General features: G+C 49.3%; 1 protein-coding gene across 1 annotated transcript in view; it reads left to right on the forward strand.

Moving 5' to 3' along the window:
- Positions 1-26,067, forward strand: part of ALPK2 (alpha kinase 2) — a 224,640-nt gene that overhangs the window by 99,774 nt on the left and 98,799 nt on the right. The window contains exons 5-7 of the mRNA XM_075327957.1: positions 374-521; positions 14,837-14,964; positions 16,705-16,740. Of these exons, the coding sequence (XP_075184072.1) occupies positions 374-521; positions 14,837-14,964; positions 16,705-16,740 (312 nt within the window). The remainder of the gene's footprint in view (positions 1-373; positions 522-14,836; positions 14,965-16,704; positions 16,741-26,067) is intronic.

Genomic DNA, 26,067 nt, shown 5'->3' on the forward strand with positions numbered 1-26,067 from the left:
TACAAGAATATAACTACTATAATACTGCCCCTATGTACAAGAATATAACTACTATAATACTGCCCCCTATGTACAAGAATATAACTACTATAATACTGCCCCCTATGTACAAGAGTATAACTACTATAATACTGCCCCTATGTACAAGAATATAACTACTATAATACTGCCCCTATGTACAAGAATATAACTACTATAATACTGCCCCCTATGTACAAGAATATAACTACTATAATACTGCTCCTATGTACAAGAATATAACTACTATAATACTGCCCCCTATGTACAAGAGTATAATACTATGTTGAGATGTGTAGATATATAATAAATAATGCAGCAGCTGACTTTGATCACTTATTCTTTCTGTCTACAGCCCCCCAGTTGGTGAATGGCATCCAGGCTGAGCTGTTTCCTGATTGCTCGGGAAACTTGAAATTATTTTGTCATTTTGGGGATATTCACGCTGATTCCACAATTACATGGACTAAGGATTCCAAGTTACTGGCCAGACTGCACAGAAGGTAAGAGGTATTCTCAAACGTTAGAGGGTGACAGAATTTATGACATGACCCTTAGCTTTATATTACCAAAAACTCTATTCATTGAATCCTTAGGTAAGTCTTCCGAGTGACACAGTGATAGTTTCTGGTCATCCATATTTCCACATAACTAATCCATACCTCCCAACTTTGAAATTAAAGAAAGAGACCTATTAGTTGTTACATACAATATGGTACCTTTGTCATGGCCCCCACAGTCCCCCACACAGTATTATGCCCCCTCACTGGCCCACGTAGAATGATGTACACAATTTACATAAGAAAGAGGTCCATTAGTTTTGCCATACAGTATGGTACCCTTGGCATGGCCCGCACAATCCCCCACACAGTATTATGCCCTCTCACTGACCCACGTATATTGATGCACCCAGATTACATAAGAAAAAGGCCCATTAATTTTGCCATAGAGTATGGTACCCTTGGCATGGCCCCCACAGTCCCCCACACAATATTGTGCCCCATCATTGACCCACACAGAATGATGAACCAGAGTACATAAGAAAGAGGCTCGTTAGTTTTCCCATACAGACTGGTACTCTTTTAATGGCCCCCACAGTCACCCCCACAGTCACCCCCATGGTATTATGCCAATAGTGACATACACATTATGAAACCCCAGAGTACATAAGAAAGAGACCTGTTAATTTTTCCATACAGTATGGTACCCTTTCCATGGCCTCCATAGTATGATGCTCCAACAGTACATTCCTCCATACACAATATGATGACCCCAATGCCCGGAACACAGTATGATTCCTCAACAATTGTTTCCATAACACACATAGTTATCCCCCCACAGCACTCCCTACAAGTATGATGCCCCCACAACTCCCCACACATAGAGTATTATGGCCCCATATTAGTTTAGCTCACACATAGTATTATACCCCCATAGTAGTTTCTCCCGCAGTCAGAATGATGTCCTCACAGCCCTTCACATACAGTATAATTCTCCCATAGCCACCTATAATGTCTACACAGCCTACACACAGTATGATGCCCCCAGTGTACCCCACACAAAGTATGATGTCTCCATAGCCCCCACACACAGTATGATGCCCCCAATGTTCTCCCCACAAAGTATGATGCCTACACAACGCCCACACACACTTTAATTCCCCCAGTATCCCCCACATGAAGTATGATGACAACACAGTACCCACACAGAATATGATTCCTCTAGTATCCCCACGCGAAGTATGATGCCTACACAGCACCCACACACAGTATGATTCCCCCAGTATCCCTCACACAAATTATGATGCCTCCATAGCCCCCACACAGTATGATACCCTCAGTGTCCCCCACACAAAGAATGATGCCTTCATAGCCCCCACACACAGTATGATGCCCCCAGTGATTCCCACATGAACTATGATGCCCACACACAGTATGATTTCCTCAGCGTCCCCCACATGAAGTACGATGCCTCCATAACCCCCACACAGTATTATGCCTCCCACACTACATTCCCTCTCAGTAATCCCACAAAGTTGGGTGACACCTAGAAATAGTAAAATTCTTTTATTCTGGCATTTGATAATGCAAAAAGTGTGATAATCTGGACAAGTGATCTAATGTGGAATTTTACAAGACCCATATACTATCTCCTATGACCACCAATGTAGACCTGGATATGGACAATGTATGAGGACTGACAGCTGCATATGAACATGAGCCTCATCTTCAGGGTGGGGGTAGCATTTTTGAGACCACCCTGTCATAAGCTATACATAGATTAACCTGTGTGTTTATTATAGGCCTCATTCACAGTCTGTCTGTACATGAAGCAGAGCTTTTTGTGCTACTAAGATTTTACCTGGAAAAACGACTGATATCAATATATTTTGTTCCAAAAGATAAAATCCAAATGATAAAAACCTTCATGAGATCTGATTTCTAAATGTATTATATAATATTATATTTTTGTATTGTGACTTACCTATTGCCTTAACATATACAGTGGCATGCAAAAGTTTGGGCACCCCTGGTCAAAATTATTGTTAAGCAACTTTAAGATGAAATGATCTCTAAAGGGTATAAAGTTAAAGATGACACATTTTATTTTACATTTTTATTTTAGGCAAAAAAAAAAGTTTTACATTTTTAAATTAACAAATAAAAAATGAGGGATGCAAAAGTTTTTGAACTCTGCATGGTTAGTATCAAGTAGCACGCCCTTTGGGAAGTATTACAGCTTGAAAATGCTTTTTGCAGCAGCCAAGAGTCTTTCAATTCTTTTTTGAGGGATTTTCATCCATTCTTCCTTGGAGACGTCTTCCAGTTCCGTGAGATTCTTAGGTCATTTTCCAGTTCTGTGAGATTCCTGGCTCGTCTTGCATGCACTGCTCTTCCTTGGAGAAGTCTTCCAGTTCTGTGAGTTTCATGGCTCGTCTTCCAGTTCTGTGAGATTCCTGGCTCATCTTGCATGCACTGCTCTTTTGAGGTCTAGCCATAGATTTTCAATGATGTTCAGATCAGGGGACTGTGAGGCCATTGTGAAGCCTTCAGCTTGCGCCTTTTGAAGTTGTCTATTGTGGATTTTGACCTGTATTTAGGATCATTATCCATTCGTAGATGCCATCCTCTTTTCAACTTCAGCTTTTTTACAGATGGCGTTCTGATTGCATGAAAAATTTGTTGAAATTTGATTAAATCCATTTTTCCCTCTACCTATGAAATGTTTCCTGTGCCACTGGCTGCAGCACAATCCCAAAGCATGATTAATCCACCCCATGCTTAATGGTTGGTGAGATATTCTTTTCCTGAAATTCTGTGACCTGTTTTCTACACATATCTTTGATCATTGTGGCTAAAGAGTTCTATATTAAAGTCATAGGTCCATGGGACTTGTTTCCAAAATGCATCTGACTTGTTTAGATGTTCTTTTGCAGACTTTTGAATCTAAATTTTATAGAGAGGACGCAGGAGAGGTTTTCTTCTGATGACTGTTCCATAAAGGCCATATTTGTGCAGGTGTCTCTGTACAGTAGAACAATGTACCACAACTCCAGAGTCTGCTAAATCTTCCTGAAGGTCTTTTGCAGTCTTACAGGGGTTCTGATTTGCCTCTCTAGTAATCCTACGAGCAGCTCTCACAGAAATTTTATCGTAAAAAAGCTGAAGTTGAAAATAGGATGGCTTCTACAAATGGATAATGATCCTAAACACACATCAAAATAGACAACCTCAAAAGCTGCAAGAAGACGGTTTTATAATGGCCTCACGGTCCCCTGATCTGAACATCATTGAACATCTGTAGCTAGACCTCAATAGAGCAGTGCATACAAGACGAGCCAGGAATCTTATGTGACGCCCTGGCAAAACCAGGTAGTCACCAATAGGCCCCTGCATAACACCTTCCCTCACTAGGAAACACACAGCCAACCATTAAACCCTAGTCACCCTCCTTAGGGACAGATAGACACACCAGTGGGCGTGGCCAGGCTGTTGGTGCACGCCCACCTAGAGGTTTAGACAGCCCGGGGTGGGAAAAAGAGCAGATTAGCTTTGGAGAGGAGTGTGAGTGGAGGTCAGGCCTGTGTGTCAGGCCTGAAGCAAACTGACAGGTGCCAGGGTAGCCCTGGTGCCTTGGCTGGGATTCAGACGGTGGTCTCCGTCAGCAGGAGACGGGAAGACAGCTCGGTGGAACCGAGGTGGACCGGGACAGGGTTGTAGCCCGCCGGTACCGACATGGGGAACCAACCCGGAAACTGTAGCAAAAAGGGGGGTACTCGGACCCTGAAGCCAGGAGCCAGAAACAAGTGGAACTGGTTAATTAACCGATTGAGGCCCGGACTAGAGGTTCAGTCCCAGCCAAAGTCCCTCATAGAAGACAACAGCCCACCGATTTGGGATAAGAGGTCACCGCCAGGGCCCATAGATCACACGGGCCAGCGTCTGCGGGCACGGCTCCTTAGGCCACATCCAGCCGGGAGCGGACTCCTACGTTTCATACTAGGAAGTCTTTTCTACTTAAACAGTGCAGGAAAAGGATAGAGACCACCAGCCATGTGGGGGAACCCGAACGCAGCCAGCCGCGGCGCCGGCCACTTCCACCTTGATTTACCAGAGACTTGTGTGTTTTACTGAAAGGGAGTACACCAACACCCCCTGCGGTCGTCATTCCCCCTGACCGAAATTTTGACCAGGGGCGCCCAAACCTTTGCAAGACACTGAATTAGAGCAAGGATTGTGGGGACAACCTAAAGATTTTCCTAAGCAGAAAAGTCCCTAATAGATTTATCCTTAGTATTCTGCTTCTTATGCATGGCTCATATGAATCCTGCCCTAGAATGGTTTATATTCTGCATTGGGTAATGTTATAAAGCCAGTAAACAGGAAGACTTTGCAGCACCCCCTACTGGCCATATGGTTAATTGCAGTGCTAGGTTACTTATATCTGTGGCAAATGCAGAATACTGACCCTCATGTATAATTTTGGATCAATGATGTGTGGAATGACCGTGGGTCTCAATAGTCATGAGGCTGTTGAGTTTGGGTCATTAGACGCACAGCGGGTCTGGAAATCACAGTCCATAGTCAGACACTGACGTGTGAACCAGGCCTCAATAGGAGTATCTTGATCCTTGTAGTCCAGCAATAATTTACCTCCAGAGATTCATACCGTACCGTATCATACCGTAATGGCTGTGAAAATCAGTTGTGACTTCAAGAGGTCGGGTCCACAATGAGTGAAACTGTATCAGAAGACACTAGCGTAACTTGAAGGTCATGGACTACAATGGAAAATCTCCTAGACCACAACTATCATGGGACTTTATTAGTATTTGCCTTGCTATATGGTCCTTCTGCTTACCTACCTCACAACTGTCCCACATCCAGTGGAACAGTTCTGAATTTGGAGAGCTGTCCTGCGGTCCCAGGAGTTTGGGCGTTTGTATGTTGGACTATAATGAAGGAGCAGGGAGCCAATAGATCCCTACTCCATTGTTTAGTCTAGGTAGAGACTGAAAGAGCTGCAAAGACCATTAAATCTCATGTTATACAACTGGCAGCTGAGACCAACTTTGCAGAAAAGCTGGACACACAAGCGAGTAGGATTTTGTGTAGGGTGTAAACTGGGGGCATCACACTGTCAGGACCAGTTCACACGTGTGTATAATAATCGCATGTGTGCACGTTCCATTTTGACCATCCATGTGGTCATCCATGTGTACCTGTGTGTCATCCTTGTGCTATCTTTGTGTATGTGTGTGTGGCGCCCCTGACCTGGTCAGGCACCACTGAGTACTGCACCCATGCTGGGGGCAGTGCAACACAGGTAAACCAGAAGCCTGACCGAGGTGTGACTACACAGATGCATAGTAATCAGGTCTCACACATCAACCTTTGATAGGGACCCCTGGGGAATCGAGGAGGGGGCGTAGCCTCCATGTCCACTCAAGGGGTGTGGTAGAGAGCCTGGTGGCGTAGGCAGGCACAGTGGGGAGGGAGTAGTGAGCCAGTCTGGAGTGCAGCTCAGGGAGAGGAGACGTGTGAAGCAGACCCTGGAAGCTGAGACAACACTGACAGCGTCCGCGCAGTGACTACCAACGGGGGAGACCGGTCACCTGGTAGTGCTACCCGAAAACCACCCAAGGCTAGTGAGAGCAAAGGGGAGGCTGAGTAAGGGGACTGCCAGGGAGGTACCAGGCCCGTACGAGTGCAGGTTCTCAGAGTAGGGGACCATTCAGTTGTCCTGCTCAACCTGCAGGTGGGGGTACCTCACACCCTCACCACCATACACAGAGTCCGGAGCCACGTAGCGAAGAGAGGGCCCATAGCTCACAGGAGGCAAGCAGCTGGAGTGACCAGGTCCAGGCTACAAGCAAACGGGCCAAAAGAAGGGGAGAGAGGCATCAGCAACTTCCCTGGGCGACCCCAGCGGGGCTTCATATGTGTGCGATCCATGTGCTGTGTCTATGCTGTTAATATTCGTGTGTACGTGAGAGCTGTCTGTGTGTGCCGTTTGTTTCCTTGTGTACCTGTATGTCGTCAGTGTACCATGTATGTGTTATACATGTGCTATCTGTGTGTATGTGTCGCGGGCGGAGGAGGGGACGCTGCGCTCACCCACTGCGAGGGTCCGGCTGCTGCTGCTGCTCGCTCGGTCGGTGGCTCGAACGGTGGGCCGGATCCCGGGGACTCGAGCGGCGCTCCTCGCCCGTGAGTGAAAGGGGGGTGGTTTGGTTTAGGGATATTGTCCGTGACGCCACCCACGGTTGTGGTGAGGTTGTGACACCACCGCTGCTCTGGACGGGGATCCCGGGAGCGATGACAGGGAGCAGCTTGGATGTTGTTTCTCCCCTCCGTGGGTAGGGGGGTTGGTCTTCCCGGGGCCCGGTGAGGGTTAGGGATGGCAGGCGGGTTACGGGGCCTGGTGAGGTGCAGGGTCGCGGGGGCAGCGCGGTGCCGCACGGCACGGTGGTACTCACTCAGCCAATGATGAATGCAAAGTCTCCGGTAAAACAAACGGCTGGATGGACGGGTCCCACAGACGGCTGCGGTAGTTCTCCCGGTAGGTTGGCGGTGACTGCCTTTCCCTGCACCTGTGTTGTGTTCACGGTTCCAATGGCTTCCCACCGGTAACCCGCTCCCCAGCTTGGATGGATGCTGAGGGAGCCCCTTTTGCCCACAGGCTCTGGCCCTGGGAACTGTAGCCTTGGCGGTGACTGTGTTTCCCTTCACGGTTTGAGCTGTTGCCTTCAATCGGGTCTTGACTGCTGGGAAACCCCGGAGGTTCCCTTCGCTAACGGATTTGACCGGTTTTACGCGACTCCTAGCCTGGTCGGGGTCCGTAAGCCCTGCCGAATGGTGCTGGCTTCTCTTCGCTCCCCGATCCGGTACCGGCGGGCCACCGCCCGTCCCCGGTCCTTACGGTTTACGTCGATCAGCCTCTCCTGCAGACGGTCACCACCGTCTGCCAACCTTGCTGTATGTGCCCGGGCCACGCACCCGGACACAGTCAGTCTCCTCTACTACCACTTCACTCTCCAAAACGACTCAAACTGATCTGATCTGCTTCTCCTTCCTTTTCCCGCCTCCAGGACTGTGTACTCCTCAGTGGGTGGGGCCAACCGCCTGGCCCACCCCCTGGTGTGGACATCAGCCCCTGGAGGGAGGCAACAAGGATTTTTGTTTAACTTCGGTGTGCCTAGCCGGGGTGTGGGGTGTGTTGTTGTAGTACCTGTGACGTCCTGGCTTGTCCAGGGCGCCACATATGTGTGTGCCATTCGTGTATACCATCCGTGTGCTATCCATGTGGTGTGTGTGTCGTTAATGTTCGTGTGTGCCATCTGTGTGTGCCGTTTGTATCCATGTACCATTCGTGTGCTATGTCCTGTGTGTATGTTTGTGCCGTCCGTGTGTACATGTGTGTGTGCCATCAGTGTGCTTTCCATGTGCTATCTGTGTATCTGTGTGTATCATCTGTGTACTATCCATATACAATTTTGTGTATATTCACCATGTGTGTGTGTGCCGCCCCCGTGTCAGCAGCCGGGGCTGCTCGGATCCAGATCCGCGGTGGCTCGAGGGATCTCCGGACCCGGGGGTTGGGGTCGCGCGGCCACTGAGAATAAAGGGGGGGGGAATATTTACAAGAGAGGATGTGGAAAGTTCGTGATGCCACCCGTGGTGTGTGGTAAGGTGGAGTACCACCACTGCTGTTTGGAGTACCCGTGGCGATGGTGGGGGCAGCCTGGTGTTTTAACCCCTCCACGGGTAGGGGGAATGCCCCGGGACTCGATGAGGGCTGCGGGGAGGTGCCGTTGGGATGGTAAGGGTCACTTATGTACTCACTCAGTCCAATAACGCTAAAACCAACAACTGTGGTAAGCCAAAGTTCTTGACACCGCTGCCGCTTGGAGGGAGCGCGCCTGGACCCTTGCCCGTTGGTGTTGCCTGTAAGTCTGTGACCTTTTCCTTGGCACCTTTTCTTCCTAACTGGTCCCTTTAGCATAAAACTATTCGGGTCCCGCTCACCAGTGTGGCTAACTGGATGAGCTTGCTCTCAGGGTTCACTCATGGGATTTTCTGGACTATGTAGTGGGAAAGTCCTATCCCCCTAGTTGCGCTAGTACCCCGATTTTTGGAGTGGGTGGAGAATGGATCTTGAAGGCTCCGTCCTCGTCAGGTAAATTACCAGGACGCCTGAAGCTACTTCCTGGCCTAGGGTCCACGTACCCCGTTGTGCCCTGGCCCCTGCCTGGTGATGGCACAAGACCGCCGGCTGTCCTCTTCGACATTCCGTGCCCCTTGTCACAATCCCCTGTGGCTGGGGTCCAGCTCCTGCCAGGCCCAGACAAACGTCTGCCACCTAGTAGTCTCAAGGAGCCCAGCTCCTGACCTCTCCTCTCGAGAGTCACTGCTCAACTGACTGTCTCCTAACACTCCTGACCTCCCCTTAATCGACCCCCCAGTGGGTGACCCTATTCCCTTCAGACTGTCCACTGGTACGTCTGGTGGGTGTGGTGCTCCTAGGATTTTGATTAGCTTGTTCTTGGCAACACCAAAGGTCAGGGACCCATAATCAAGGAGGAGGTGGATACTGTGCAGAAGGGCAGATTGCACAATACCCTGTGACGACCTGATAGGCCAGAGCATCACAATTGTGTGTGCCGTTCGTGTGTACGGTCCATGTGCCATCCGTGTGCTGTTTGTATGTGAGTGATGTTCATGTGTATGTGTCTCGCCCCAGGGCTATTGGGTATTCCGTCCCGGGCCGTATATTTACGGGGACAGTTCACTGGGTGGCCGTTGCCCGGTTCCGTGACCCTGGGGGTTGCTTTTAAAGGGGGTTATATACAGGTGGATGTTCAATAAAGTTTATGTTGTGACGCCACTTGCGGGTTGCGGTTATGGAGATAGAACCGCCGCTGCAGTCTCCGCTGGGGCTGATGTTGACGGCAGCCTTCATGTTGGGCCCTTCACAAATAGGGTCGGGGCCCCAGGGGGTAGGTGATGGAGTTAGGCACAGAAAGAAGGTAGGCCACACAAGGGGTTGCTGTATTACTGGTTCTCTTTACTCACAGTGGATGGTAATTGGTACCCAGTGGAAGGCTGGTGTTCACCTCTGATTCCCTTAGTCCCAGTGCCGGGTTGATGACCTGGTGGCTTTTTTCCCCTGTACTTCTCAAGTTGGTGGGTCCCCATGGCTTGGAACGTCTAGGGGTCCCTTCCTGTTTGTCTCTCAGTCTCTGGTCCGTACGGCGGGTAGTGTGAACCCTGTAGGGTCGGTGTAACGTTCCGGTCCCTGGCTCTCCTGTTACTGCTGGTGCCCCCGGACTTCTAAGGTCAGTGAGGTCCTGGGTGGCCATCCATTGGGTCCACTCTAGTCTGTCACCAGTCTGTGGATGAGGAAATTTGGGATTATAATGTGTTTTGCTGTTACCGGCACTGGTCTTCGAGCTCCCTGGGGGTAGGCCCTTCATCTTTGGCAGGATGCAGTACCTTGTAGTGCCCTGATGGGTTCAGGGGCGCTACATATGTGTGTCTTCATTGTGCCATCTTTGTGTACGGGTGCTGTTCGTGTATGTGTGTGTAAGCCATGAACTATCTGTTTGTGTGTGCCGTCCCTGTTTGTGTGTGGTGTCCGTATGCCATCTATGTGTATGTATGTGCCATTAGTGTGTACATGTGTGCTGTCCATGTGCCATCCTTGGGACATATATCAGAAAAATCCTCTATTATAGGGTCATTAGATGGGATTGTCTGGTTTGGACAAACCCTGTAAATTCTTAAAATCCTTCTCCTTCCTTTGTTGAATTATGTATGGAGGATTTCATGATTTTAGGTTGTATTTCCTCTATTTGTTAATGACCTCTGGAAGTAAAAATAGACAGTGACTGATGGGATGTTATAGATGCCGCAGGGTTAGCTGTGATTACTAGTCATGCATGCTCAGATGGACTCACATACCAGGCAGTAGAAAGTAATAGCCGGGACTGTAAGTGACAGCAATGACTGCCGGTGACTACATCATCCCACGCTATTACAGCGCTCACTTGACTTTTCACCATTTGTCAGCGGGGTTGGGCTGGGAGGGGCTTATTAAACAACTTGTGATTGACAAATAAGCAGGATGCTAATGAAACCCAATAGTCAAGTCTGAAGATGGGTTACCCATCTGCTGGAAGGGTTCTCAGGGACAACCAACGCCCGAGGGACTCAGAATCCTCAGATCATCCCATGTGTTATGCTGCAAGAAGTCACATAGAGAAATCCACCCCTATGACACCAGCATTCAAACCGAATATTGAGAAATTGCTGGAAATTATTAAACGTCTATCAATGCCCCAGTATTATATAGCACCCATGGGGCAAGAGGTTAACTATTACTTGTCACCGGGCCGGTGATGTCAGGGTCTGGGATGTCACGGGTGGCTCAGCCCAGCTTCGTGGCCCTGAAGCATACAATAAAAGGGGGAGGGTGATGAAGAAGGATGTTTGTCTCGTGATGCCACCTGTGGTACGCGGTCAGGGATTAGCCGCCGCTGCGGGTGATGTCCTCCGGGGCTGATGGTGTCGCAGCAAAGATAGTTCTGCCCCCCACAGGTGAAGCGGGCCGTGGGGAGGATGATGAGGGTTGTAGTGATGGCTGGCGCCGAAGCCCGGGGCGACGGCTATGGCAGTAAGAGGCAGAGTCGGCTGCTGCGGTTCCAGGTCATTTTACTCACAGTTTCAATGCAGCCTACAGGTACCGGTCTCTGCCTTGATGGGCCCCAGCCGATCCCGGATCCGTTGGAGGTCAGTAACAGTTCGGTAGTCCGTGGGCCCTTGCTGTTTGCGCTTTTTTAAAGATGAATCCCTGTGGCTACTTAGGGATCCCGGTCCTTGTCGTTTTTAGCTTCCGTCCTGTGTGCAGGTGACGCGGGTCCACAGTGGGGTCGGACTTTTCAATCGCAACCCCGAGTCCTATGTTCCACTGTGCTCCGGGAACTAGTGGTGGATTAGAAGGACGTACAATCCTCCTGTCCTGCAGATTTTGGTGATCCAACTTGAAGTCTATTCCACCCTAGGGCTCTGCACCCTGCTCTGCGCCGGACCCGAGGGAGCAATGCAGCTCTCCCCTCGACAACCGAATTGTCTCCTCTGTCCCACGGGAGCTACCAAGAAACCCGTCTGCTCCTTTCCTCTCATGTTGGAGAACTCTCTTTCTGTTGTGTTGGCTCCTAACTCCCCCTGGTGTCCGCTTCTTCCCCGGTTCACTGTCACTAGTGGGTGGCAGCCCCCCATGTTTTGAGACTACCTTGAGACCCGACCCCAGCCCGCTCCCAATGGGGAGGGAGACCTGACTGTGTGTATGAGTTTGTGTGTGTAAAACCGGTACCGACCTCCTCTGGATTCAGGATGAGTACTGCACCTTAGGTGAGGTGCAGTACCCTGTGGCGACTAAAGCATCAGGGGCGCCACAGTTACATATAACAGCGCTGTGCAAAAGTTTTAGGCAGGTGTGTAAATAATGCTGCAAGCTAAGAATGTTTTCAAAATTTGAATTATTAATAGTTTATTTTTATGAATTAACAAAAGGCAAAATGAAGGAACAACAGAGAAATCTAAACTACATCAATATTTGGTGCACCTAATCTTTACCTTCAGGAGAACATCAATTCTTCTAGGTACATTCACACACAGTCAGGGATTTTATAGGATTATAGTCTGGTATATGAGTAACCAGATATAACAAACATGTGATAATGATAAGTATTTTCATATGTAAATTGATATATAGTTATTAACTGAAACAGAAACAGTTGTGTGGGGGGCTTAAAACTGGATGAAGAACAATTAACAAAATGCAAACGGTCTAAATCACATCAAGATTTGGTGTGACCGCCCTTTACATTTAGGAACGGATCAAATAATCAATAATATGTAAATTTCCACACAGTTTTAGGAAGGAACTCAGCAGAGACCCGGATTGGCCAAGTTTCCCACCGGGCAAATTCCCAGTGGGCTGCAGTAATTAAGTACCTAATGGGTCACTGGCCCTGTTTCTAAAGCTGTTGGCACATGCACTTGCCACGCACGCACACATGTACACTGCTGCTTGCACACAGTGTCACGCTAGGTATGGGGGATTACCAAGCGAACGGCGAAAAGGAAGGGAAGGGAAGTCCCGCGTCTAGGGAAGGGGAAGACTGTGACCCCTCACCAAACCTACCACTGGTCCCTGGGGTCCCTCCCCACCCTAGATAGGTTCCGCACCTATGAGCCGATCTGGATACCTGACCCTAAGGAACAGGTGGGATGAGCTCTTGATCAATCCCACTAAACACTAAAGAAGACACAAGGAGGACACAAGGTGACAAGTTGTAAATGTTCTTTAGCTGCAATATAAGCAAAAATCATCACCCCTCCAACATTGTGCTTTACAGTTCCTATCAAGTGCTTGTTTTTCACCAAATTCATCACAGGGCAGTTATGGCCAAACATATCTTCCTCGGTCTTGTCCGTGCAAAGGACATTATTCCAGAAATCTTGTGGTTTGTTCAGATGCAAACTGAATTACCATATTCTTTGCAGAAAGAGGCTTTCTTCTGGCAGCGCTTCCAAATAACACTTTTTGAGTCTTTCTCTAATTGTTAAGCCATGAACTGGAATATGTACGGTAATAAGTTGTGGCCTTTAGACTCTGAGCTGTAGCTCTTGTGTTTTTGTTTCTTTTTTGGCAATTTCTCTGAATATTGCTTGGTCTGGCTTAGGAGTGGATTTACTCGGATGTCAATTCCCAGGAAGATCGGGAATTTTTGACAGTTTTCTACTTGGGAATAATAGTCTTTCTGTAGATCGATGGACTACAAATATTTTGGAAATGGCCTTTTAGTCCTTCCCAGATTAATGAGTAGAAACAAATTCTTCTCTAAAATCATTGCTAATTTTTTCCTCATTGGCATTATGTTAGCACAAGCCTTAATGCTCTACACCAGCAAATTGCAAAAACAACTGCTTTTAGAGGAGTAGTTATACTTCCTTATTTGAAATTAATCAAGGGCATTTGATGAGCAGCACCTCGCTGCTAGTTAGGGGTAGGACACACGGCGAGTAAAATGGCCCGAGTGGAATGCGATAAGAAAATCGTATTCCACTCGGACACTTTATTCTATGGGGCCGCTCCCATCTGTGATTACTTTCTCAGCCCTAATCGGAATGGGAAAACTGTCACACCATGCTGTGGGTGGAATCTGACCCGTATTCTTTCGCAACCATACAAGTCTATGGGTTCGAGTGAAACATTGACTGCACTCAGATGACACCGGAGTGCAGTGCGATAATCGCATCAGCTGATGATAGAAGAGAGGGAGAGATTAACCCCTTCCTCTTCTCCGCAGCACCCGCCTTCTCATCTGCAGTTGTGATCTGATCACAGGATCAGATCACAATGGCATGACACTCGGCTCACACTGGCAGCACTACGGGAACCGAGGGTCACTAGCATCTCGCATTGGATGTCATACGCTTATGTGGCCCCAGCCTAACTGTTACGGGGTCCTTCTCCGATATCATACAATCAACAGAGCAAGAGAATATTGAACAATTCAAAGAATATTTATTCCATGCAATTCAGAGTGTCCATCAAATAATCCACCACACAGAGGGTAAAATAGTCCAGTAATGGGATAAATGTCCCGGGGTTGAGTCTTAATTCTCCAGCAGTCCTTTTCCAGGGAAATTGGGGTTTCTCAACGACTCTCAGGGGTGCTGCCTGTAGCTGCAGCTTCTCCCTCAGAGGATCAATCTTACTCCTTCTCTCTTCTCTGTCTCAGACAGACTGAATAATCTCCCAGGTAAGCAGAGCGTTTGGTGGATCCCAAGCCCTCCTCCCCCAGACTTAGGGACAAAAGCCCAGCAGGGGGTGATTAACCTAACTTAACAGGAAAATGTACATAGAATGGACAGAGCACCACACCTACAATACGAACCTACACAAAATTATACACAAACCCCCATATTCCACCATCACACTAACCCTCCTAATTCCTACAGAAGCAGTAAAGGTGTACTTAATTATTCACATTCCTTCTGCTTTTTGGCCTAGTTTTTCTTAAATAAATAATGACACGGTCACCTGTCTTGTGTTGCTTTTACATGATATTAAGACAATTTGAGGACCAGATTGTTTTCTTTATTATATCTTGAGTTCAAAGAGGGTACACTTAGATTTTCTCATGACTTTAAGTCAATGGTCTCTGTCTCTCTGAATTTTATATAGGTATTGGAGGTCTATAGATGACGTTTTAGAAACTATTATAGATTATTCTTTCTCATTTCAGTTCTAAAGATGACTCTCCGGTATCTCTCGCTATAGTGCAGACCAGCAAGAAAGACCAAGGGCTATATAACTGCACTCTGAAGAACATCCATGGAAAAGTGGTCACTGAATTCCACTTAACAGCAGAAGGTAATTGTCTTGTAAAATAGGCTCCTGTGGTGCAAAGTCATGGGATTGAGTTTGCACATCCAAATATCATTGCGAATGTCCCAAAAATACTTATTCTACAATATCTATCGGGCTGCTGTGAGACTAAAACTCCCGTTATATATATACAGTACCCTGAGAACTTTTCCTAATTTTTTCATGTTACACCCACATACTTAAATCTATTTTATTGGTATTTTATGTCATATACTAACCCTAAGTATATTCCAATACTAAGTAGCAGGTATTTGTAACGTCTAAAGTAAATGATACAAGGTTTGCTAGATATTTTAAAAATATAAATCTGAAAATTGTGACGTGCATTTGTTTTCAGCCCCCTGTAGTCCGATACCCACAAATAAAATCATGAGTGACCAATTGCCTCCTGAAGTCACATAATTAGTAAATTGAGTCCACCTGTGTGTAATTTATTCTCAGTATAACTACAGCTGTTCTGTGAAGGCCTCAGAGGTTTGTTTCCTAACATTAGGGATCAAACATAAATCATGAAAACCAAGGAACACACCAGACAGGTCAGGGATAAAGTTGTCGAGAAGAGTAAACCAGGATTAGGTTATAAAAATAGTCCAAGTTCCGAACATCCAACGGAGCTCTATTCAATCCATGATCTAAAATTGGAAAGAGTATGGCACAACTGCAAACCTACCAAGAAAGGTCCGTCCACCAAAACTGACAAGGAGAGCACTGGGAGAAGAAGCTGAGTGACCCATGATAACTGGAGGAGCTGCAGAGATCACAGCTCAGGTGGGAGAATCTGTCTACAGGATGACTAGTATAATCCAAAAATCTATCTTTATGGAAGAGTGACAATAGGAAAGTCATTTTTAAAAGCAAGAAGCCATAAGAGGTCCCATTTGCAAAAAGCCAAGTAGGCGACACAGCGAACATGTGAAAGAAGGTGCGCTAGTCAGATGAGACCAAAGTAGAACGTTTTGGGCTAAATACAAAGCGCTATGTGGAGTGGAAAACTAGCACTGCACATCACACTGAAAACACCATCCCCACCATCACACATGGTGGTGGCAGCATCCTGCTGTGGGGAGGCTTTTCTTCAGCAGGGACTGAAAAGCTGGTCAGAGGTGATAGGAAGATGGATGGAGCTAAATACAGTACAATCCTGGGGGCAAATCTTGGGGCTGCAAAAGACTAGAGACTGGGGCATAGGTTCACCTTCCAGCAGGATAAAAACCCTAAATATCCTTCTAGAGCTACAATGGATGGTTTAGATCAGAGCATATTCATGTGTAAATGGTCCGGTCACAGTCCAGACCGAAATCCCATTGAGAAAATGTGGCCGGAGAGATGTGCCTCTGGATGTGCAAAGCTGGTAGAGACATATCCAAAAAGACTTGCAGCAGTAATTGCAGCAAAAGGTGATCTTACAAAGTATGCACTTGGGGTGGCTGAAAACAAATGCATGTCTCAATTTTCAGATTTATATTTTTAAAGTATTTGGAAAATCATGTATTTCCTTTACACTTCACAAATACTTGCTACTTTGTGTTTGGTATATCACATAAACTCCCAATAAAATAAATTTCAGTTTGTGGGTGTAATATGTACAAATGTGAAAAAGTTCACGGGGCATGAATACTTTTCAAGGCACTTTAGATCCATATTTTGATTACTACTGTTATGATAAAAACTGCTACATGCCATAGAAGAGCTTTATTCAATTACTAATCCGTATTCTCTCTCTAGTTTTGGACCAGCTGACTCACAATCAGGACTCGGAGGGTAAGACAGTCATGTGCTGACATACATTACCTGTGTATCACAAGACAACTCCTTCATAGTTTTATACTTAATGGCAATTTTTGTAATGTTGGGGGGAATAATATACAGAATTTGGAGAAAAGTATTGCAATGGAATTGTTAATCATTGAAATTGGGTTTCTCTTTCAGAACCATTGCACCCAGTGTATAACATTCAGCCCCTTGTCCCGAGGTATAACATCAGACCCTCTCGCCCCCAGTATATAACCTTCGGCCCATCCTCTCCTTCGGTGTATAATATCCGGCACGTCTCCTTCGGTGTATAACATCCAGCCCCTTATTCCCAGATGTATAACATCGGGCCCCTCATCCACCGATGTATAACATCCGGTCCCTCGCCCCCCGGTGTACAACACCCGGTCCCTCGCCCCCGGTGTATAACATCTGGCCCCTCTCCCCTGGTATATACCGGCCCTCGCCCCCGGTGTATTGAAGCGATGGCCGAGAGGACCACCGCAGTGCAGAGTAGGTTACAGTACACAAGACGAGGTGCGAACAACAAGGGTGTATTTATTAACAGGCGGGGAAAGATGTGGAGAAGGCAGGTTCAGGCACGGGGTATACAGTGGCAAAACGTGATTTAACAACACTTTTGTATTCTCTAGCTGGTCCGCTCAATAGCACGGTGCTCCAACTATTACAGGTTCAAGAAACACAAAAAACAGTCAGGTACAATGCTACTCTACACGTAACCTCTCTGGCCTCTGCTAAACGGGCCACAAGGATGCCGTGCTCTACCTACTGAAGCCTACTTTAGCCCCTAGTATGTGCTCAATATTCAACTCACAGTGATGCTGGGGACGTGGATCCAGTCCCGGGGGCCCCCAACAACAGTCTCATCTGAAGGTGCGCACTTCTCCTGGGCCGGGTTAAGGAGATCAAAATCTTCTTCTTGCGTCTGATTCCTCGCTTGTTCCCTGTTATCTGCAAGTCTCTCTCTCGATTCAGAAGAAAAACTCCAATCCTCCGAGACACACCGGCTGTGTGTTCCTTCACACGCTTCTAAAAGCAAAACAGAAACTCACACTTCTCTTCTTACACTCGAGCTGTCCATTAGCACACTTTCTGCAGGGGGAGCAGAACATTCCATTACCCCTCAACACGGGGAGGTTTCTGTCTCTTAAAGTGGCAGCGTGTTTCTTATTGTCCATAGCAGTAGCACCCCCCAATATGCCTCCCCACTTAATCATGGTCGTCCTCGGCCATCACAGCTTCGAGCCCACTGTGTTTTGAAGGAAGGTTGAAACCTGTAGAGGAGACAACAATGGCAGTACAGCAGACCTAGTACATTGTTCAACATATCGGATTGGTGGAACCCCTGCAGTAGACCTCTGAGATCTTCTAAGATCTTGACTATCAGGCCCGGCTTGACTAGCTTCCGGCGGAACACTTGCTGTGGGAGCTGCAGTGGAATCTTGGCTGGTCTCTTCTTCCCATGGCGGTAGTGGCTCATCCATGGGATCTCCGTTTCCGGAAGGCTGAGGATCCCCCCCTGCATCGGGGGCTGTCCACCAGTCATCATCGACTTCACACACAGATGACGTATGTTCAGGGAATGGGGCAGAGACTGCAGGAGATCTTAGCGTAGAAAGAGCTTCAGACCGGCATGGTCGCAACATATTTCTGTGTAGTACTCTAGAGCCGGACGCTCCATTCTCAATTTGCACCTTGTAGACCGGGCCGTCAGCATACACCCGTTCGATTACTCTGTAGGGTTGAACTTCCCATCTTTCACTCAGTTTACCCTTGGGGCGTTTCTCTCTGACTAACACTCGATCTCCAGGTTGAAGCGGTATCTCTTGAATCGGTTTAGGGCTCATATGTTCTTTCTTCTGTAGCTGTTGACAAGCCAACCGACGTATCGTCTGTAATCGTTGTCGATGTTCTTTCACCCATGAAGTGACAGTTCGTTCCATGAAATCCTCTGGCTGCTCCAAATTCAGCTCGATGATTTCTCGCCCAACTCTTCCAAACAGCAGTAGATATGGGGTGTAACCTGTAGTGGAGTGAACTCGGTTATTGTAGGCCCAGACCAGTTCTGCGAGGTAATCCGGCCAACATGCCTTCTTATCTTCCTCTAATGTTCTCAGCATTTGAAGTAGAGTTCGGTTGGAGCATTCACATGCTCCATTGCCTTGGGGATGGTAAGGTGTAGTCCGAGATCGCTCGATGTCATACATACGACATAATTCCTCCATCACCTTGCCTTGAAAACATGAACCTTGATCGGAGTGGATCCGCTTCGGGCATCCATACACCCGGATGAAGTCTTGGCAGATGGCCCGTGCCGCCGACTCAGCAATCTGATCTCTAGTCGGGGTGACTACAGCGAACTTGGAGAAATGGTCGGTCATAACCAAACAGTATTGTAGTCCCCGAGTGGAGTGTCCCACGAGGAGATAATCAATCATCAACAGTTCTAGCGGTTCTTTGGTCTGTATGGTCTGAACGGGTGCCCTTTGTTCGGTGCTTTTAACGAGGTTGCATACTCGACATTGCCAGCAAACCTCTTCCACCACAGACTCCAACCTGGGGCAGTACACGTACTGCTGTAACCATTGGTAGGTCTTTGCAGGTCAAAAGTGAGCGCCAAACTCGTGAGCTTCCTTAGCTACCTCTTGAGCCATTTTTCCAGGGATGACCACCTGCCATCTTGCTTCTATATCTTTTGGCTGTTGTCTCTTACGATATAACACTGATCCTCCAACTTCCAGTCTATCCCACTGGTGTAAGACACTCTTCATCTCGGCGTCCAGGTTAGCCCTTTCTTGTTTGTCTGGCTTCTGCTTCTCAGTTACCGAGTGTTTCATCTGTTGCAGCCCTTCGTCTGCATCTTGAGCACGTCCCCATTCTTCATTGGTTCTCCCCAGGGACCGGGGCAGTGTGCAAGCCTGCCTACTCAACTGGGACGCAACCACCGAGGGCCCAAACTTGCTAAAGTCTGGCGTTTCTTCCTCCTCTAATCGTTCATCGAGATCCCCCACTGGGGTCTCCACCGTCACTCTTGACAGCCCATCCGCATTTGCGTTTTCGGTAGCAGGGCGATAACAGATGGTAAAGTCAAACTTTGCAAGGCGAGCCACCCACCCTTGTTCCAAGGCTCCCAATTTGGTATTCTCAAGGTGGGCCAGAGGATTATTGTCTGTCCGGACCTGGATCTTGGTTCCTGTCAGGAAGCCAGCAAATTTCTCTGTCATGGCCCACACTAGGGCCAGGAGCTCTAGTTGAAAGTAGCTGTAATTGTGGGGGCTTCTTTCGCTGTCCCGCAGGGACCTACTGGCGTAGCCAATGACTCTCTCATGTCCATTTTGCATCTGAGACAATACAGCACCGAGTCCATGAAGGCTACCATCTGTGTACAGCAGGAATGGTCGATCGAAGTCCGCATAGCCCAGGATCGGGGCTGAAGTAAGGGCATTCTTCAAAGCCTGAAAAGCCTCATCTTGTCTTTGAGCCCAAGAGATGCCCTGGTTCTTCGACACTCCGGCGGTCCCCCTCAGCAGCTCGTTCAAAGGACCCACCACCTTTGCGAAGTCTTTGACGAACCGGCGGTAATACCCGGCGAGTCCAAGAAATGCCTTGAGTTCCCTCACCATTCGAGGGACTGGCCACTTCTGAATGGCCGCCACCTTTTCTGCGGAGGGTAGGACTCCATCTTGTGACACTGTGTGGCCCAGGTACTCGATCTCTCTCTTGAAGAGGTGGCATTTTTTGGGCTTCACCTTCAGGTTATGAGCCTGCAGTCTCCCGAGTACCTGTCCAAGCCGGTCAAGGTGTTCTTTGAACGTGGCCGAGAACACAATGATGTCATCCAGATAGATCAGGGTCGCTTAAAAATTTAGGTCTCCCAAGCACTTTTCCATCAGCCGTTGAAACGTGCCCGGAGCATTGGAGAGTCCGAAGGGCATCCGGTTAAACTCAAACAATCCCATCGGGAGGATGAACGCGGTCTTAGCTTTGTCTTTTTCCGCCACAGGTACTTGCCAGTACCCGCTTGCTAAATCCAAGGTGGAGAAGTACTTGGCCTTCCCCAAGGCCGTCAAGGATTCTTCGATTCGTGGTAATGGGTACGAGTCGCGAAGGGTACAAGCGTTGAGTTTTCTGTAGTCTACACAGAACCGGATGGTTCCATCCTTTTTCTTGACGAGTACCACCGGGGCCGCCCAAGGGCTCTGGCTGCCCTGCACTATTCCTGAATCCAGCATCTGCTTCAGTAACGTCTTTACCTCTTGGTACCTCTTGGTACCTCTTGGTACATCTTGGGAGGAATCTGTCGGTACCGTTCTCGAATCGGGCGAGCTTCCCCGGTCGGTATCTCATGCATGATGGCTTCAGTGCAGCCGAAATCTTCAGCATGGCGAGCGAATGCGGCCTGGTTCTCCCACAGCATAGCTTCTACTGCTTGCACACGCTCAGGGCCCAGCGAATTCACATCCACTTCCATCTGATCGAGGATGGCCTTTCCACTCCACTCTGGGGATGGCATCTCTTTGGCCCTCGCAGAGACTGCTAGGGTCCACCCCACACCTTCCATCGGTGATAAGGATATCTCTTTATGACTCATTACCTCACCTTTATGTACGTATACCAGGGCCAGATCCGTCCCTCGAGGCAAGGTGGCCTCACCAGGGCCCACATTCAAGGCTCTGATAGGGACGCGTCCTTGTTGGACCACAGCTACCGTACGAGCTATCATAACTTCTTGGTCCACTCTTCCGGTTGCTACAGGCTGAACAATCACTTGTATCCCATCGAGATTGCGATAGGTTCCCACTGGGAGGTGTAATATACTTTCTCGGCCGGGAGGCAAGATTATAGGTTCCTTCCCAGGAGCCCTGATGACCCCTACCGTCTGATGAGATGGCACACTCTTCTGCGTCCCACAGACGCGGATCAGCCGTTGAAGTGCTTCCTGTGTAGGCTTATGTGTAGTAGCTTGCTTCCAGTATCCGGGTCCCCGTTTGGTGAACATAATCTGATCTAATTCACGTAGGACATTCATCCCCAATATTACAGGTACATCTTCGTTGATGGGCTCGGGGACTAGTAGGATCCCTTTTTTCCCCACTTCTTGCCCACAGATTCGAACATTCATCCACACAACTCCTGTGACCGGGATCGGTTGTTGATTAGCAGCAATCACCCGGATCAGGGTCTCTTTCTCTGGCCTGGCCAGTGTCTGGAAATGTTGATTGAAATATGCTTCTGGCATCGTCGTCACTTGTGACCCAGTATCTATCAAGCAATTCACTGGGACACTCTCGAATTCAGCACGTAGGATGGGACAACCAGCGATCAAATGTTCGTTATGATACGGAGCGGCCTCCCTTTTCGCCTCCCCCGCAGAGTGCCGCACTACTGCGGGGGTTGGTAGTTTAACGATGGCTTCCGTTGGCTTTGAGTGTTATTCCGGCACCCCCTGGCAATATGCCCCCGACCTCCACATCCCCAGCAGTGGATGTCTTCTCCTCGCTGGGGAATACCTCGTGCCTCTGGTGGCTGATGAGAGGAAGCCTGCAGCCTCCAGTCCCCCATTGGTAGAGCCGAGGAATTATTGCATGAATATGATGGGCCAGGTTGGAAGGAGGAGGATGCAGCTGGGTAGGGATGTTCACCAGACAAGTCCCTCATTCTTTGCTCCATCTGGGTCAGCTTCTCCTGTACGTTGAGAACGGATTTCTGTAAATCTTGCACCACCTGGACCAGTCCCACCTAGCAGTTTGGGTCCACTCTGGAGGTGGCGGTTTGGACGCGCACCACTCCAGATGCGTAACTTTCTTCTTTACTTCGGGCTACTGCTTCTGCTAGGATTTGACGAAAAGTAAGACCCGGATTCGCTCGGACCCGTTCTGCCAGGGCTCGCCACAAAGATACGCTATGCAATCCCAGAATAAACTGTTCCCGGAGTATCCGGTCGGTAGAGCCTATGCCGCCGAGTCCATCTGACTCCTTTCTCTGGACCTCCGCTAACACTTCTTGTAGTGCTGTTGCATACTGAGAGATCCCTTCTTCTTCCCGCTGCAGCCTCGAAAAAAATTTGGCGCGAAGATGTCCCGCGCTAGCAGTCTCGCCATAGATCTCTTCCAAGAATCCAACTAACTCTTTCAGGGTACTACGGGTGGGTTCTGGTTGTAGACAGACGTTTCTACGGGCTTCTCCCTCTAGGGCAGTCAAAGCGATGTCCACCTCAAGCTCTGGGCCGATGTTATTAACATTAGCATCCCCGCCATTGCTGTCTGCTGCCTCCATCTTGGTGACCGTACCCTGCTCGCAGCGCCACTTGCAGTGATGGCCGAGAGGACCACCGCAGTGCAGAGTAGGTTACAGTACACAAGACGAGGTGCGAACAACAAGGGTGTATTTATTAACAGGCGGGGAAAGATGTGGAGAAGGCAGGTTCAGGCACGGGGTATACAGTGGCAAAACCTGATTTAACAACACTTTTGTATTCTCTAGCTGGTCCGCTCAATAGCACGGTGCTCCAACTATTACAGGTTCAAGAAACACAAAAACAGTCAGGTACAATGCTACACTACACGTAACCTCTCTGGCCTCTGCTAAACGGGCCACACGGATGCCGTGTTCTACCTACTGAAGCCTACTTTAGCCCCTAGTATGTGCACAATATTCAACTCACAGTGATGCTGGGGACGTGGATCCAGTCCCGGGGGCCCCCCAACAATAGTCTCATCTGGAGGTGCGCACGTCTCCTGGGCCGGGTTAAGGAGATCAAAATCTTCTTCTTGCGTCTGATTCCTCGCTTGTTCCCTGTTATCTGCAAGTCTCTCTCTCGATTCAGAAGAAAAACTCCAATCCTCCGAGACATACCGGCTGTGTGTTCCTTCACACGCTTCTAAAAGCAAAACAGAAACTCACTTCTCTTCCTACACTCGAGCTGTCCATTAGCACACTTTCTGCAGGGGGAGCAGAACATTCCATTACCCCTCAACACGGGGAGGTTTCTGTCTCTTAAAGTGGCAGCGTGTTTCTTATTGTCCATAGCAGTAGCACCCCCCAATAGTATAACATCTGGCCCCTCTCCCCTGGTGTATACCGGCCCTCGCCCCCGGTGTATAACATCTGGCCCCTCGCCCCCGGGGTATAACATCAGGCCCCTCGCCCCCGGTGTATAACATCCGGCCCCTCACCCCTGGTGTATAACATCCGGCCCCTCACCCCCGGTGTATATGTCGCGGGCGGAGGAGGGGACGCCGCGCTCTCCCACTGCTGCTCGGGTCCGGCTGCCGCGGCTGCTGCGGCCTGCTGCTGCTCGGTGGCTCGAGCGATGAGCCGGATCCCGGGGACTCTAGCGGCGCTCCTCGCCCGTGAGTGAAAGGGGGTTGTTGGGTGCGGGGATTGGTTATTGTCCGTGACGCCACCCACGGTTGTGGTGATTTATTGGCACCACCGCTGCTCTGTATGGGGATCCCGGGAAGGGTGGTATGGAGCAGCCAGTTGTTGTGTTGCCCCTCCGTGGGTAGGGGTTGGTGATCCCGGGGCACAGTGAGGAGGTGGGAGATGCAGGGCTTGGTGGGCGCAGGGACGCGGGGGCAGCGCAGTGCCTTGCGGCACTTTGGTACTCACTCAGCCTGAGACGTTGACACAGTTTTTCGGTAAACCCCACGGCTGGAAAGACGGTTCCCACGGACGGCTGCACTTGCTCTCCCAGTAGGTGACGGTGATGTCCCTTTGTCCTGCACCTAATGTCTCTTTGTTGGTAGCGATGGCTTCCCACCGGTAACCCGCTCCCCGGCTTGGATATGGGCCGGAGGAGCCCTACTTTGCCCGCAGGCGCTGGCCCTGAGAAACTGGTGCTCTGGCGGTGGCGGTGTCTCTCCTCAATGGTTGGACTGTTGCCTTCAGTCGGGACTTGGTTGTTGGGGGATCGACGTCCCCTTCACTGACGGATTTGGCAAATTATGGCGACTCCTAGCCTTGCCGGGGTCCGAGAGGCCCCTGCCCTGGTGCTGACTGTTCTTTGTATACTGCTCCAGACCGCCGGGCCACTACCCGTCCGCGGTCCTTCCAGCAACCTCCGAGCAGTCCCCCTCCAGACTGTCACCGCCGTTGCTGACCTTGCTGACTCTGTCCTGCACACAGCTGGACTAACTTCAGGCTTTTCTACTCTCACTTTTACTCCTTTTCTTCTTTGCTCCACTACTACTTCACTTTCACTTAGCTCCTCTACCACTTCCTTCTACTTCGCTCCCCTAGCTTAACTCAACTCCTCTCCTGGTTCTTCCCGCCTCCAGAGCTGTGTACTCCTCGGTGGGCGGAGCCAACCGCCTGGCCCACCCCCTGGTGTGAACATCAGCCCCTGGAGGAAGGCAACAAGGATTTTAGTAGCTTTGGTGTTCCTAACTGGGATGTAGGGTGTGGTGGTGTGCTGACCTGTGACCCCTGGCTTGCCCAGGGCGTCACATTTAACATCCGGCCCCTCGCCCCCGGTGTATAACATCCGGCCCCTCGCCCCCGGTGTATAACATCCGGCCCCTCGCCCCCGGTGTATAACATCCGGCCCCTCACCCCCGGTGTATAACATCCGGCCCCTCGCCCCTAGTGTATAACATCCAGCTCCATCCATGCCGTCTGCCCTTACTAACATGTGACAGAGCTGCCGGTGGTGCAGAGCTCACTGATACCAGCGCGTCCTGTAATAGGAGCCACCGGGGTAACAAGTCCGTTAATGTCATTTCTTCCTCCTGAATCTTCCCCCATCACCTGTGAGTGATATTACTGAGAAGTGGAAGGAACCGCAGCAACTCGGCCATGAAGTGGAGACTTCATATCGTTACAGAGCAGCGGGAGCCAGAGTGCTGAGGAGCAGAAAAGTCTCCACCGCTCGGCTGATCCCATAACTGCAGAGTCCAGACCAGTCCATACACCACCAAGTACAATGCCGAGGCGTACATCACCAAGCACAATGCCGAGCCATACATCACCAAGCACAATGCTGCAGCCGTACGTCACTAAGCACAATGCCGAGCTGTACATCACCAAGCACAATGCTGCAGCCGTACATCACCAAGCACAATGCTGAAGGCGTACGTCACCAAGCACAATGCCGAGCCGTACATCACCAAGTACAATGCTGAGCCGTACATCACCAAGCACAATGCTGCAGCCGTTCATCACCAAGCACAATGCTGCAGCCGTACATCACCAAGCACAATGCCAAGCCGTACATCACCAAGTACAATGCTGAGCCACACATCACCAAGCACAATGCCGAGCCGTACATCACCAAGCACAATGCCGAGCTGTACATCACCAATCTCAATGCCGAGC

The sequence above is a fragment of the Anomaloglossus baeobatrachus genome, chromosome 1 (genome assembly GCF_048569485.1).
Source record: "Anomaloglossus baeobatrachus isolate aAnoBae1 chromosome 1, aAnoBae1.hap1, whole genome shotgun sequence".
NCBI classification, from domain to species: Eukaryota; Metazoa; Chordata; class Amphibia; order Anura; family Aromobatidae; genus Anomaloglossus; species Anomaloglossus baeobatrachus.